Source organism: Artibeus jamaicensis, unplaced genomic scaffold (assembly GCF_021234435.1).
Source record: "Artibeus jamaicensis isolate MK-2021 breed Jamaican fruit bat unplaced genomic scaffold, CSHL_Jam_final scaffold_584, whole genome shotgun sequence".
Classification (NCBI taxonomy): Eukaryota; Metazoa; Chordata; class Mammalia; order Chiroptera; family Phyllostomidae; genus Artibeus; species Artibeus jamaicensis.
Genome location: NW_026522048.1, coordinates 9,814,897 through 9,830,103, shown reverse-complemented (window position 1 = coordinate 9,830,103; position 15,207 = coordinate 9,814,897). Strand labels below are relative to the sequence as shown.

The 15,207-nt window shown below is 37.4% G+C and overlaps 1 protein-coding gene across 4 annotated transcripts in view; it reads left to right on the top strand.

The window, feature by feature from the left end:
• ACSS3 (acyl-CoA synthetase short chain family member 3) overlaps positions 1-15,207 on the top strand; it is a 168,111-nt gene that overhangs the window by 41,729 nt on the left and 111,175 nt on the right. For all 4 annotated transcript variants that reach the window (XR_008390354.1, XR_005084340.2, XM_037158476.2 and 1 more), the window contains exon 3: positions 12,729-12,917. Coding sequence is in view for 2 of the 4 variants with exons in the window: in XM_037158476.2 (XP_037014371.2) it covers positions 12,729-12,917 (189 nt within the window). In the remaining 2 variants the exon portion in view is untranslated. The remainder of the gene's footprint in view (positions 1-12,728; positions 12,918-15,207) is intronic.

Sequence of the window (15,207 nt, the reverse complement as noted above, 5' to 3'; positions counted from 1 at the left end):
AGAGCATTCACTAACTCATTCATTAAAAATTGAATAAAGATATAACTTTTGTTTACAGGAAATCATTATTTCCAAATATATCACTGATGCCCTCTACACTGTGATAATTTTTTACATGGTGAAATTTTTATTTAATTTTTATTATTATTTTAATCTTCACCCAAGGATATACTTATTTATTTTTTTATAGAGAGAGGATGGGAGGGAGAAAGAGAGAGAGAGAGAACACTGATGTGAGAGAGAAACATTAATTGGGCGCCTCCTGTACTTGTCCCAACCAGGGATTGGACTCAAAACCTAGGCATATGCCCTGACTAGGAATTGAACCCTCAACTTTTCAGTGTATGAGACCTCACTCCAGCCAACCTAGCTACCCAGCCAGGGCAGGAAATTTTTATTTTTTAATAGGGTGAGAATCTTTCTTGTTTTAATGCATTAGGTTCATACAATATGCATACAATAAAGTTGTATGCAATACAAACTTTGTTGCAAATCCAACAAACTTTGTACTTATTCATACAATAATGCATACAATAAAGGTTCATATCCTGCCTTACCTAAAGCTCTGCTAAAATTAGCTTACTTTTCCAATCTTAGAAACCTGGAAATCCGGTCCATGGCTTTTATTCTTACACATGTTTAATTAATTGGTTATCATTCATGAATAGGTATTTATTAGATGACTTGTCTTCAAGTTGGCTAGATGGTAACATTTACAAAATTAACACAATGAATTCAGTAGATCATCTGGCTTTGAATTTGTTGGACTGGAATGATGATGATATTAAATTTTTTTATTCAAAGCATACTGTTAGTGTTACAGAACAAAAGTGGGGTTTAGCTGTCTGTTGTCGAACTCAGGCATACTCCATTGGTGGGGAAGGAAAAAGGTCTATTAAAATATTGCATAATTTGGGGATTGGGAGACTCCCAGGCTCCAGGCTCATTTCTTCAGCAAAATATAGAAAAACCCATTTGTTTCCCCCAAAACTGAAACGCAAAAACCATGCCCAGAAATCCTACACCATCCTTATCTGCCCTTTTTGGAGCCCAAGGCTGCTAAGCAGGCGCCTTTCCAGGCTCAGGCTTCTTTCTGGAGTGTGCGTGCAGGACTGGAGCTCCTGTCTCAGTGCTGTGGCTGCCTGGCTTCCTGCCCTGGGGCCTGGGGCCTGGGGCCTGCCACCTGGCCACACAGCTTTCAGGGCCCACTGGCCATGACTGCTCTAGCTCCTGGCAGGGAAAGCAAGGGTAAGAAAAGGATGAGTGTTTTCCCTGTTCCTCCATTTAAATCTCGTGACCCCAAATTTCATGCACTTTGGAAGAGGTCAGCTCCCCAGCCATCCTTTCCTTTTCCCAGGCTAGAGCTGGCAGGTCAACACCTCCCCCTGCCACCATGTTCTGAAAGGGAGTAGGAGGGCTTTTTCCTCTATCAGACACCCTTGCCAGCCTCCTGCAGACTCTGTGCACATCTCTCTCCTGTGGCGTCTCTGCCTGAGGCCAGGGAAATCTGCTCTCACGTACCACACTAACAGCTGCTCTCCCCCTGCCCCCCAGACCCCGCCTTGTCTGTTTCCTGTGAAGCTTCCCTCACTCTGGGGCCTGGCCAGGCACCAGTATCATTAGGACACCTAAGGTGTATCTGGTACTACTGTGGGTACCAGGGATCACAGTAGGAGATAATATAGTCTTTGCTCACAGGAAAGTTACATTTTAACTGGGGAGGTATAAGTAAAAACATAATACAATGTAACTGAAAAAAAGTACAATGTAAGTGAAAAATACATGTAAGGCTACAGAGTGACTGGGGTGCCATTTTAACTAGGTTTGTCAGAGAACACTACTTGCCTTTGAAGAGATGACCCAGTGAAATAATGACTGGGAGCGAACCATTTGATCATTTTAGTGAACATTTTAGCGGAAGTTGTTGATAATGCTGGCGGGTAAAATATTGTTGAAGGGTAAAGGCAGTTTTTAAACTCAAGGAGGAACAGAATAGGAAAAAGAATTGTTCCTATAAGTAGAAGTGGAAGGAATTGGTAACTATTATTCTTTTATCTGTTGACTAGCACCTGTACCTGTTACATAGGTAGCAATTTTAGGACAGCTGAATGCATCAACACTTTTAGTTTCTGACTTTGATAATGTATGAAATTGTGAGATTTGACCTGACATATTTTTATAGCTAGTAGAGGATAAAGCTAATTAACATAAATTAAAGACATTGGTTCAAGTGATGTAATAAAGATATGAAGATAGATTCATATTTTGAGTCTATGAAACAAAATATTTTCTTTTTTAAAAATTAATTTATTGTTGGCACTATTGAAACGAAATGTTTTTCATGTAAAACTTTTGAAATCAGTGAATATGTAGATATTTATTGTGATGCTGTAACATTATTTTAATTCATTTGGCAGTTTTATGCTCACATATGGGCATTTGTAATAGTTAAGTAAAATAAATTTAAATAAATCAATGAAAGGTTACATTTGATAGAATTGTTGTCAAGATTAGAGAACATGGAAAGTTGATTATTCATTTTTTCATGCCATACTTGATTTAAGATAATTTCGTTTCCATTACACAACTGAATTACATTAACTTCATTACGTATAGTTTTTTTGGGAAATTTGATCTACTTATGAATATTTATGATAAATTCTTGGTATACATAATTTATGTTTGCTTTGCTTATTAGTTACTAGTGGATGCATTATTTCTGTGAATTTTTCATTTTTAAAAATGTGTGTGGCTCCTTTTGTTGAGTGACGTTAATGCCATTGGAACAAACTCAACTACTGCAGTGATCTCACGTCCTTGTGCCCTTCCTGGGCATTTGTCATGTTCTCTCCGAGCTCTTTGTACAGACTGATTGACTTTCAGGATATACTGGCCAACAGCCCCATAAAGGTTAACAGGAGCACAGCCAAATAAATGCTGGGAAGTGGGGCTGATGCAGCCAGAATAGTTGTTATGTTTTACTGTCTGTAAAAATGCCAGAGGTGTTTGTTTAATTAAAGCTTTGATTAAATAATCAGTGCAGAATTAATCTAAGTGATGCAGGTTCCGGTTGATGTCTCATGCATTTTCATATTTGTCTTACATTGTGAGGAAAAACTCAAAGAAACCAATTTTTTTCTCCAAAATTGTGAGATTTATCAACACTTTATAGAGGAAAAACATTCTTACATAGTTTTTGTACTGACTTAAGTTATTTTTATTTTACTGTATAGTTAAAAGTAGGCCTTTATACTATCTTTAAACTCAGTACATATACAAAATCATGTCTGATTTATGAACAGGTTCAAAGCAAATCAAGAAAGTCAGTAAAGCTCAAATTGGCAATATTCATTTTATATAACGAGTGACATTTGCTGGAATAAATGACATTGCCAAGTGCTTATGGTTTTGAGTACCGGGTCCCTATGTCCTTTAAATTTGGAAACATGTGTCTGTGATGCCTCAAATCTCTGTTTGTAGGAATACTTGGATTTTCAAGCCTTTTCCTATACAATGCACCATGACATCATCTGGACTTTACATGAGATTACATGAGATTATAAAAACAAATACAAAAATACAGTGGAATTGTATGTGTGCCAAATAAATCAGAATATGTTGTGTTTGTTTTTTAAATTGGCATCAAAATGAAAACACAAAGTTTAAAAGTTCTCACTGAGAACCCATAAGCCCTGAAAATATCTCCACAGACCCCAGATTCAGACACATTACATCAAACAATTTATTAGATAAAGTGTAAGGTTTCAATTGACAGCATGAGTTAATGCTACTTTGAAAAGAATATTCTCCATAAGCCATTTGATGTGGGTTTATAGCAGCCATAATGTAATTGTTTTAAAATAATAACTGTTTTACATTTTGTATAAAATACTTTACACTTTATTACTGTATAAGTAAGTATGTAGGGAAATAATGACCGCAGTCTTTATGTTTAGTGAAGGAATACAGCCATATCTAGATGATTGATATGAGCTCGTCCTGAACTGAATGTCCTTTACTAGTAGTTTGTAGTAGATTCTGTAACTCTTGAAACATAAATTTGGAAAAATTTCGTGTTAACTGTATTATGCTTGATTTTTAAAGTATCTATATAAACATATTTGAATGCAAAATTGTGAAAAGTGACTTCTTCGGTAGTTGAATTTTCTGTTTTATTTTAGTTCAGGTGGGTTATTATATATTTTTTAAATAATAAAACTTGCTTCAGGAGTTGGAATATTTTATTTAGAAACACTCTAGGAAGCATACAGAAAGTAATCAATTTTGAACTGAGCTGTGTTTTAAAAATTCATTTGAGAACTGTTTAATTGGAATTTGTACTATATTTCCCATCTATCTATGAATAGAACTTTGCTGAGTGGGACTTTGTTTCTAATCTAGCCACCAAACTGCTTAACACATATTTGAAACACAGTGCATTAACAGTGAAAAGTAATAAAGTTAATATTCCTGCAATGCTCATATTAAGGGAGGGAAATAAAACAAATTCAAATGATGAATTATTTGGAAATACTGCTGCTAGAGAAAACCAAGTTCAATTAGAGGGAGGTGCTGATAGATAGAGACCAATGAAGACGTTTTGAGAGGTCTTCCCAAGTGTTTCAAAGAGCATAGAGACTGTGGAGGAGGCAAGTGGAGGTGGTCTGTGGGCAGGAGGTTGCTTGAGGTGGGGTAAGGTGAGTGGCGTAAACAGAGAAGGGAAAGCAGCGTACCACAGTGTGGTTTCCCGGTGAGGAAAGGAGGGCATTGTGAGGATCAGATGGACACAGATGCATGAAGTAACCATGGAGTTTGGCTTTTCTCGTAGATGGAGGTGGGGAAAGAGTAAACAATGTATTTGAATTGGAGCTTATAACTTTCAGAATATCAATTTTATCTGGTATTCTTGCACAGTGTAACAAAACTACATTATCAGACAGTTTGCGAGTTTAGACATAATATCCACTTAAATACTATAGTTTTAAATGATCCTGACTTTGTGTAGTCAGCCGCAAAGGGTCCCTTCTGTTTTCGCCTCTCTGCTTACACTGGTTAAATTCTTCAGTTTGACAACACAACTCTCTTGCTAATAGCCTCACTCATCTTGCAGTTATTCAACTTACCTGCATGGCAGGACTCCAGACCTGGATCCACCCAGTTCTTACTGTCTTCCCTCCTTTATCTCCCATCTGCTGAATCCTGTTTTAGAAAATAACCACACTCCAGATATAGGTTTACTGGTTTCCAGTATTCACTGTTTTCCAGTATTCAATCATGCATTTTAATTTTTTCTTTAACATTTCCTTAATATGTTTTTGTCTGCCCTCCAGAGATTATTTTGAACTTCTGACCTTTTTCACCTCCTTGCCTCAAGCTTAACAGGGAACATTAATTCAAACCAAGGAACCAACTTCGTGAATGGCATCACCTTCCAACCAGTTGCTAACACCAAAAACCTGGATCCATTCTTACACTTCCCTTCCTCCCAATGCTTCCCTGCCTCCATCAGTCACCCATCCCTGCACAGTGGGCACTAGGTAGTTCTCAAATCATGTCATTGCTTTTTTCTCCCTTGTCACAGTTCTGCGTCTTGCAGTAATCATTGCATTGTAAGATATGGAAAGTGACTGCCTCTAAAAAGGATTCAACACTTTAAAATTATTACACGTCGTTCTTAGGATAAATCTATACTTAACAGGGCTTACCGAAGTTCTAAGTGATATGTGATAGTGCGCCTCTTTAGACTTCTCTGGCCCAGCTCGCAAACTGCTTCTCCAGGATTCTTGCTCTAGCCATTCTGAACTTCCTTTATTTTCTCAGGCAAATGCCTGATTTAAATTACAAATCCCACAAGAATTAGGAATTTGGCAGAAACTATCAAAAGAGTAAAAGCAGGAGGAAGTCATTATTACTTGACCATTCATGCCTAGAATACAAAGATGTTAAAATTGCACAAAGGGAGGTGATCATTAATTATTTTCTATCCTTTTTATTACATGCACTCAGCCATTGTCATGTGTTAACGATAGGCATCAATTATACTTCCCATTCTCTTAGACCTTGGACTTGTCCTTGGTGCAGGGTTATTTTCTCTGTCAACGATGGCTAGACTGTTAAGTAGAAGTACAATTTTGAAATTAACAAGATGCCCCTTTTAAGATTTGATAAATTCCGATGACCTATTTTAAATCACAACATATGAATATTAAAGAAATGGAAGAGCACATTCTTTATCAAGTCTATGAGCTCATATACATAGAGAAATGTAGGATTGAACTACTTTTCTGTGAAATAGAGTCTGAAAATCACATTAGTCTTGAAACCATACAGATTATTGAGATTGTGGTTATTTTGAGCCTGAACTAAGTGAATTAATAATTCTCTTTCATTTTGCTTGCAAATACAGTCATAAATGACCAAGTATTTACAGAAACCCACTTGTAAAGAAAATGAAAATGAGAAAAATGATTATTCTGAGTAAAGATATTTACCCCTTAATTTGGAGAAAATTATTTGAGAAGAAGTACGTTAGTGAATTATTCTAGCCCAGTGACAGATAACTGTTTTGAACATAAGATTTTACAATTTTTTCTTCCAAAGCTTAATAGAGTTCCGTTTTAAATATGAAATAGGTTTTTCTCTGTGTTTTAGATAGTAATAATTAATTTCACTCTCAAATGTAGATGGTACAATTTTATCTTTTGAGGAAAGATTTCTCTTCTTTTAGTAACACCAACTCTATTTTTCTGCTATTATGAGACATTTCAAAATTGAACTGACTTAGTATAGTATCACACGTAAATGAAAATGATCTCAATATCATACCTAGTAAATTATCCCTGTCTCCAAAAGTTACATTTCTAGGAGCTTCACTCTAAATTTCTGTCTTTTTTTGTAGTTTCTCTGTGTGTGTCCAGGTGAAAAAGCAAAAACGTGTGATGTGTGAGTGTCCTGCTTACAGCACCGATTGTTGCAGGAGAGCCCCAAAGTCTAAGTTCAGGATCAGTTCAGAAGAGCTGACATACAGCCTTATTCCAATTCACACACATGGGGGAAGCTTACAAATGTGGGCAAAGCAGCTGCTCCTAGGGGTGGCCAGCTGGGACAAAAATCCACACCCCTCCCAGGAGAAGGTCTCTTTATTATAGGGGGTTAGTAGTGAAACCATGCAGCGGGCAGTCATGCAGACCACTGGAAAGAACATTGGGTTTCTAAGTTAACAGATAACATTGGGCGGTTATCACAGTCTGTACACTCATTCCCCGCCTTCCTGGGGACTCTCCTGCTTTCTGGGTAGTTGGGCCAAGCCTGAGGCTACAGAGAGTTCAATAGTCACAAAAGTTTACAGTCCAGCATTTCCCAGATGTCTTTATTGCTGAAGCCATATTGCATCTCTGATTTTCCCTACACTGTGTACACATAAATATGTGATTAACTTAATATATTTAAAAGTAAAATGCAGATATTTTAAGTAATCATCTCTCTCTATGGGAAATTATATATATTCTGAAGAATAGGTCAGATAGATATTTATTTCCAATATTAGTAAACTTTTTTCTCAAATATCATTACTGGTTTTTACATTACTTCTGTTTGCTGTGACTAGACCAGGGTTTGCTGAGTAAATCATTGTAGTTTGAAAAGATGCCTTCTCTCGTCCTTTCTCTCATGTCACTTTCTTTGACATGGCACTGCGGTTTCTCAGGATAGTTGTCTGTTTGCTAGAGTTTGGACCCAACCCTGTCCTTGTCACACAAACATGATTTTCTCTGAATGCACACATTTGCTGTTTGTGAGGCCAGTGCTAATACACTCTTCATAGACTTTAGTCAGCTTATAATGTTTTTATTTGTATTATGGGCATCTGGTCATGAAATTATACTACCTCATAGACTGCTTTAGAATGAAGGTTTTTCCAAATGAATAGATAAAACAATTATTGAAATCTTTTTAAAATTATTTACACTTTATAATTCTAAGTTTTAAAGTGTTACTTTGTATCTAAACCAAATATATGCATATACCATTTAACATTACATGAATATCTCTTGTTGCATTTTCTTATTTTATCATTACTTTTTTTTGCATGCTATTGTCAATGTAAGAAACATCTAGACCTGTAGGAATTGTATGAGTTCCTTTGAGTCAAACTGTTGACAGTCACCAGGGAGCAAGACTTCCATGGATTGAGAAAACTCTCTGGAGAATGGCAGTTTCACATCTTATTTTATGTATCAGAATCAAAGGAGAAGACATAGGGGGTTACATGAATTTCACTGGTGGTGTTTCAGGGAGGTGGGAGAAAGCAAAGTGGGGAAATCTCTGAGACTGGATAAAAAGTGAAATGAAGAGAAACATGCTTCTTTGACATTGGTGGGTATAGGAAGGTTAACAACATTTCCAGCACATGGAGATGGTTCATAGGGAACAAGATAATAATGAGGGGATTTGTGATCTGCTGCTCTGGTGGGGAATTGTGCCCTGAGGATCTGGAATCAGGGGGATTGATTACTCTGACATTTCAGAGGAGTATTATCCTTGATGCGCAAAGACCATGGACAGGTTCAGTGAAAGTAAAGACTGACCTTTGTCAAGAAAGATACCTAGCAAATCACTACCCACCTTGATTAGCTTTTTGTCAGGTTTAGTGTGTAGACTGCGAATTTCTTTGCTTTAAGGATCATGTGTTTCTTATTTTTGCATCTGCAGACTTGACTTCAGTGTAGGACACATAGCAGATACCGTATAAAAAACTGAGCCAATGACAGGATACTTCATACATCTTTAGCAGGAAGGAGCAGACAATGCTGCATCTAAGTGCAGATGTACGTTTGTCCCCTTTCTCCTGGCTGCCTGCGCAGCTCGGTTCCGCTCGCTCTAGCAGAGCAGCATGGCCTGGCCCTTGCTGAGTGGGGTGTGTATTGTCCTTGATGTCAGAACAAAAACCAAATTTAGTGGTGTGTGCCAAATACAAAACTATTACATTGTTCATAAATTAAAACACAGTTTTAAAGAGGTGCAAAGGGGACTATGAATTGGGTGAATTGCAGATGATTTAACTTCTTCAGTTGAAAAACAATAGGTTGCACAAGATATGTGGTAAAATATTTTACCTTTGGAAAATAATAAAAATGATAAGTCTATACTGGGATATCTCGGGTAAGAGATATAGATATCCCAGTATAGACTTATCATTTCTATTATTTGATAGAAATATATGTGGATAAAATGATATCTATTTTCCTTCTCTGATCATTTTTCATCTGAAATCCAATAAAAACGAAATACACCCTAAAGAGTAATCATCAAACTGCCCTTTGTGTTGAAATTTCATAGCACTTTATTTGAGTTGTTATGAACTCTTAGGTAACTGGCATTTCCAGATTTTTCCTCTTAACACCCATTGTTGCCTAACCTTATCTTCAAAGTGGTTATATTTGCATCTGAAACAAGACTATTACGTATTCTGCTCTGGGGCTCTCATTAACAACCAACTCTAGATTTAATATTATTAAGGAACATTTTAATGAAACATTATTAAATATTTTAATGTTAAATCAATGTCCATTTATTTTTTACTTGCTCTGAGCTAATGCTTTGTTTTTTATAAGCCTATTTAGTAGAAGTTTCATTGGAAACATATTTTCCCATACATTTTCACACGTACACACACACGCACACACACACATACATATTTTAAATTTAAAAGTTACAGTGGATAATTTTACTGGAGTGACATTCAGTTCTAAAAAGTACTACAAAATACATTTTCTCCGTTGATCATATGAAACTCCTGTCTTTAGGTTGTCTGTGCTGTGGTTAGCAAAGTATCAAAACCTTGAGGAATAGCTGCTAGCAGCAAGGTTAACTAGGCCAAATGCCCGCCACCTAGTGGTTGTGTAGTTCCAGTGCGGCCTAATTTGACAAGGTTGTCTTCAAGGGCAATGGTTAAGATGCCTACAGGAGCCAAGCAGATAATATAAATGGGAGAAGTGGGCGGTAGAAAAAATCAATTCTTGGCATATATCTCATTCCGTGGTTATGAAGCTATGCTGTAACCACATAACATGAACAGGCTATAAAGAAATTATTTTAAATTCAGAATGGAAAGGAAAATGCAGGCTGTGCGATAAACAGTCTCGGAGTGGGGAGTGCATGACAAACTGAGCAGCCCATCACCAGGTTTAGTTGACAGCTGTCGTGCAAGAACGCAAACCCAGTGTCGAGGGACCTCCTGGTTTCTCAAGAGAAACTGGAAATCTGGATTTGCATGTGAAATCGTTTAATATTAATACGTTGTTTCATTTTTTAAGGATGTGCTATGGCCCTACGTTACATGCATTTTGGAGTGACCTTTAGCCATTTTGAGGTCTTTCTTTCGAAAAAGAGCTTGAATTTGTTATTTTTATTTCAGAGGACAGAAAAAGTTTCTACCATCTTTCAGCAGCATTGTGAAGGGGGACTGCAATATAAAGTTACTGAATCAACTGCTAGCTCGGGTCTTGTTGAGATATTTTAAATTCACCAGCAGACACTACCAAGATGCTAAGGTTATAGCTGTAAATAGGACAAGCTCTTCTCTTTGATCGCTCCCACTGCTGTATCTTAAATGGGGTCCCCAGTAATGTGATCACGGAGCACGGCCACTTTCTGTGGAGATTGCACACTGAGATGTTTGCGTAAAACTTCACAGTGTTTATCTTGGTTCTGAGCACCATACAGAATTTAAGTCTGCAATTTATAATACTTTGATGTATTTTTCTTGTAACTTTCTGCGGGGGCAGCTTTGGGTTCTTAAAAAGCACTAAATTACAGTTTGCAATATGGAGGAGAATAAAACACTGATAGTTGGTTGTTGCTTTCTTTTGCCAGCATTCTTAACCTTGACCATATCTTTCCCCATCTGCACAGAGGAAGTGAATAAAAAGAAAAAGTAATAAGAATGGTCAGGATGTAGGTCCTTTAAGCTTGTTCAAAATATGAGAGGCAGAGTGAAATGAAAGGAACCACAAATAGCCGTGTGGCACAGTTCCTTCTCTCAGGCCTCCTCTGTTCATTATCTCGAACGGTCACATTTAAAGGCAGCCCATAGTCCCTCCGGTTGTCCACCCGATCCTGACCGGGCCCTTTAGCTCTCTCACCTGACCTACCACAACTTTTTACTTGTTTTGTTTTGTTTTTCTGTTTCATATCCCTTAGATTTCCTGCTGTTCCTTCTTCACATCACATATGATAGCCCTTACACCTTTGTACTAGTGTTCTCTCTGCTGGAGACAGTAGACTCACAGATAGCTACTTATTCTTAAACTGCTACAGGTCTTTGCTAAAACATCACTTTCTTAGTGAGGTCTACCCTATTTGTCCCATTGAAAATTATATATTCCCTGTTCTTCTAATCTCCTCTGTTTCACTCTACTCAATAGCAGTGATTACGGTAATCATGATTCATTATTCACTTATTATGCTTATTACAAGTATTCCTTCTGCTAAAACATGAGCACTCTAAGGAGAGAGGCCTTTGCTTACTGGTGTTTCAGAAAACAGTGTCTGGCATATACAGGTACTCTATGTCTCTCTACATGTGTTTTTAAAGATTTTATTTATTTATTTTTAGAAAGAGGGGAAGGGAGGGAAAAAGAAAGGGATGGAAACATCGATATGAGAGAGAAACATTGATCAGTTGCCTCTCACACACCTCCAACCTGGGACCGAACACACAACTCAGACATGTGCCCTGACCAGGAATCGAACTGCTGACCTTTCATTTTGCAGGGTGACGCCCAACCAACTGAGCCACACCAAAATGAGCAAAAGTTGAAGTTCTTATCCACTTAGGTCTGGGCATAGTTCTCACAGCTTGTTATAATTGTACATGGAAAGGTTTCTTGCAATAAATCATAGCATGTGTGGGCTCATGATCTATTTTGTCTTTATTACTAGCAATTGAAAAAACACACTCAGAGAATAAAGACATTTGTATGTTTTGTCTTAAAATATGTTAAAAGTAAAAAGAGGATGGTGACTTTGTATAGATATAATAATATGTATAAAAAACTATAAGGAAAAAAATGATTGTCTTACTGCAGTAGAAAGAGCAAAGAACACAAAGTCAAAAAAATTGTGATGATATCTTGGCCACACCAGTTTCCAGCTTTCTCGCTCTGCTTAGCCGTTTATTATTTCTGCATCTCAGTTACCATATCTTTAAAGTAGGACAATAATAATAATAGACTCCATCTTTTTACCTTATAAGGGTATAACATGTTTTCTTTCATAACATATATCTGTTCAACAATTAACTGAACGTATATCTAAATCTATAATCATCTTATTTTTCTGTTCATGTGACAGACTCACCCTTTAGAATAAAAGCTCCACAGGGACATGTCCATTTTCAATGTCATGTTCCCAGCTCTAAACACAACGTATGTAATAATTGCTCAGTAACTATGTTGTCAAATAGGTAATTCAGCAAATTTAAGCCATGTAGTTTAACAGGTATAATAAATAATAACAGTAAATTGGTTTGTAGTCAATTGTTAAAATACAGATGTCTGTTATTGTCACTATCCAAATCTTGTAATCACTGCCATCATCTTCATCAAATGTATGTTACTTAAGCTGCTTTAATTTGCTACCAAGAGGGTGATCATCTTCTTGCATTACTGACTTAACCTTTTGTGGAGTAGCATGGAAAACATTTCGCTGATCTGATGACTTTGTTACAGGTCTCTAAGCTGGCTGGCGTTTTGGTCAAGCATGGTGTCAAGAAAAGCGACACTGTGGTCATCTACATGCCCATGATCCCACAGGCGATATACACCATGCTGGCGTGCGCAAGGATAGGAGCCATCCACAGTCTCATATTTGGGGGATTCGCATCCAAAGAACTAAGTAGCCGCATTGATCATGCAAAGGTAAGGCTTTATCTAAAGAAATCAAGTAGTAGCTCTAGGTAGTGCGGCCACATCTGCAGATGAGTCATCAAGCAGTGATCTGTACTCGTTAGACCCCCCTTTCAAACAGGATACTCAACGCTTACTTTTCCTTTGGCATATATCTATTAACCAAAAATTTATTTTTGAGTCCTATGTGAATGACATCTTTCTAGACGCTATGAGAAATATAAAAGTTAGTTTGCCATATGTTAGGTATCTAAGGCAAGTAAAATAACTAATTTATTTATTCAACATATATATTTTTAAACTTCCACTGTGTGCCTGCTCCCATCCTTGGAATAGGATAGTAAATGATACTGATCAGATGGTTGGGGCACATAGCTAGTTTTATAGTCTACATACTTCCTGGGAGAGAGCAGAGGTTAAGAGAGGGTGTCACTGGGGAGTGGGGTTACGTGTTTAAATGGGGTGCTAAAGTAACCACCTTGTTATGGCTGTAATGAAACATCGTTGAGATGTGGAATTTAAAACACTTAACATAGTGCCTGGCATGCAAGACCCATTAAAAAGACAAGGCTAGCTACTATTATTCTATGAAGTGAGAGCAGGGATCAGCACGCTTTTTTTCTGCATATTAACAGGCAATAAATATTTTAGGCATTGTGGGTAATGTGGTGTCTATTTCCGCTACTCAGCTGTGCTGCTGTAGCACAAAAGCAGCCTTAGAAGCTACCTACACTAAGGTCATGGCAGTGTCGCTGTAGAACCACACAGAAATGTGCTGTGGTCAGGGTGCGGCTCTCAGCCAGTTTGCACACCCCTGAACTGGAGGAAGGAGAGATTTATTTTAGAAGAGTGGCCAAAGAAAACTTCCCAAAGGATGTGAGATTTGAATTAGATCCTGGCTAAAATTCAGCTAGTTGAAGGGAATAATGTCATGAGACCCCAAAGGAGAGAAAACCAATGTTAAGTTTTGCATTAAAGTTAGGAATGGGTGAAATTCATGTGGAGGCCAGTGAATAGACTGATGTGACTGAAGAGGGACAGAAGAGGAGCTTACCAAGGCAGTTTAGTCTGAACCAGATCCTGGGGACCTTGGCCAGTTAGTTTTTGAGCAGATGAGTTTTATCTTTTAAGCAATGTTAAGAGGAGGCAAATCTTTCAATATGATATCAGTGGGGCAGAAGCTAGAGGCTGGAATAAGAACCTTTGGTGGGCGGTCTGTTTGTGAAGCAATGGATGATGTGCAGGAAAGTAATAGGAAGTGAAGTAATAGGAAGTAATAGGAAGTGTCACTTCCTAGTAGTAGGAAGTGAAGGAAGGTTGTTATAAGAGTAAGAGATGAGTGACTTTTAGAATTTTACAAGCCCAACATGAGACATTCTCAATGATGAAGGGAACCAATATATATTGAGGTTCCACTGGGTGTTAGGCATAATGTAATGTTTGCATGTCTGACTTCATTTGGCATAGATCACTATGGAACGACTAGTAGAAGCTGGTTTGTAGACTAACTGCTTAGGCTGTTTTTTCCCCTCCCTTTTTAAACATGTTGAGTTAGGACGTGTGAAGGGAAATCTTGAGGGAAATATCAGTCAGTCATTGACCTGTGACATGGTGGGCAGCTGGAAACTTCTCTGAGGAAGTTATAGATGCCAGTTTTTTACCTCCAGAAATCAAAACACCATTTGGGTAAAGGTATGAGATATATTATTTCCTTTTTGTAAAATTTTATATGATGTGGGGAAATTAAGGTATCTAAAAAATAAGTATAAGTGGAGGAGTTTTCATCTGTAACACATACACACTCTTTTTAAGGGGCTTAGGCAATAAGCACATTATTTTATGGGCAAGACCATTAACCGTGTCAAATTAAAGGCAAGGAGATGGAAATAGAGATATATATCAGAGATGTTTGGATACAATTAATAGCTGAAATCAGGGATGGTTTTGGTGTCATGATTTTCAAATAAATAGTTGAAGAAAACATTTCATTTTAACAGAAAATAGGAGGAACAAATTGTAACAAGTCAAGACCAAATACAACTGTTACCAGCAATGTCAGCTCTTGGTTCTTGAGTTTGGCAAAGAAAGAATTCAGAGCCAACAACTCTAGTGCAACAGGAACTTTATTTAGCCATGTAAAGCCAAAGTACATGAGGGGAGAACACCTAAAAACACCTGAATTGTCTTCTGGAAGACAGAAGAACACTCTGGGTGAGTGTTCTAGAAATCCGTCTGTATGAGCGTCCCAGCTGGCATTGTTGTGAGAGGCTGTGTTTGGCTTTAGTGAATTTTTTGAAAACTC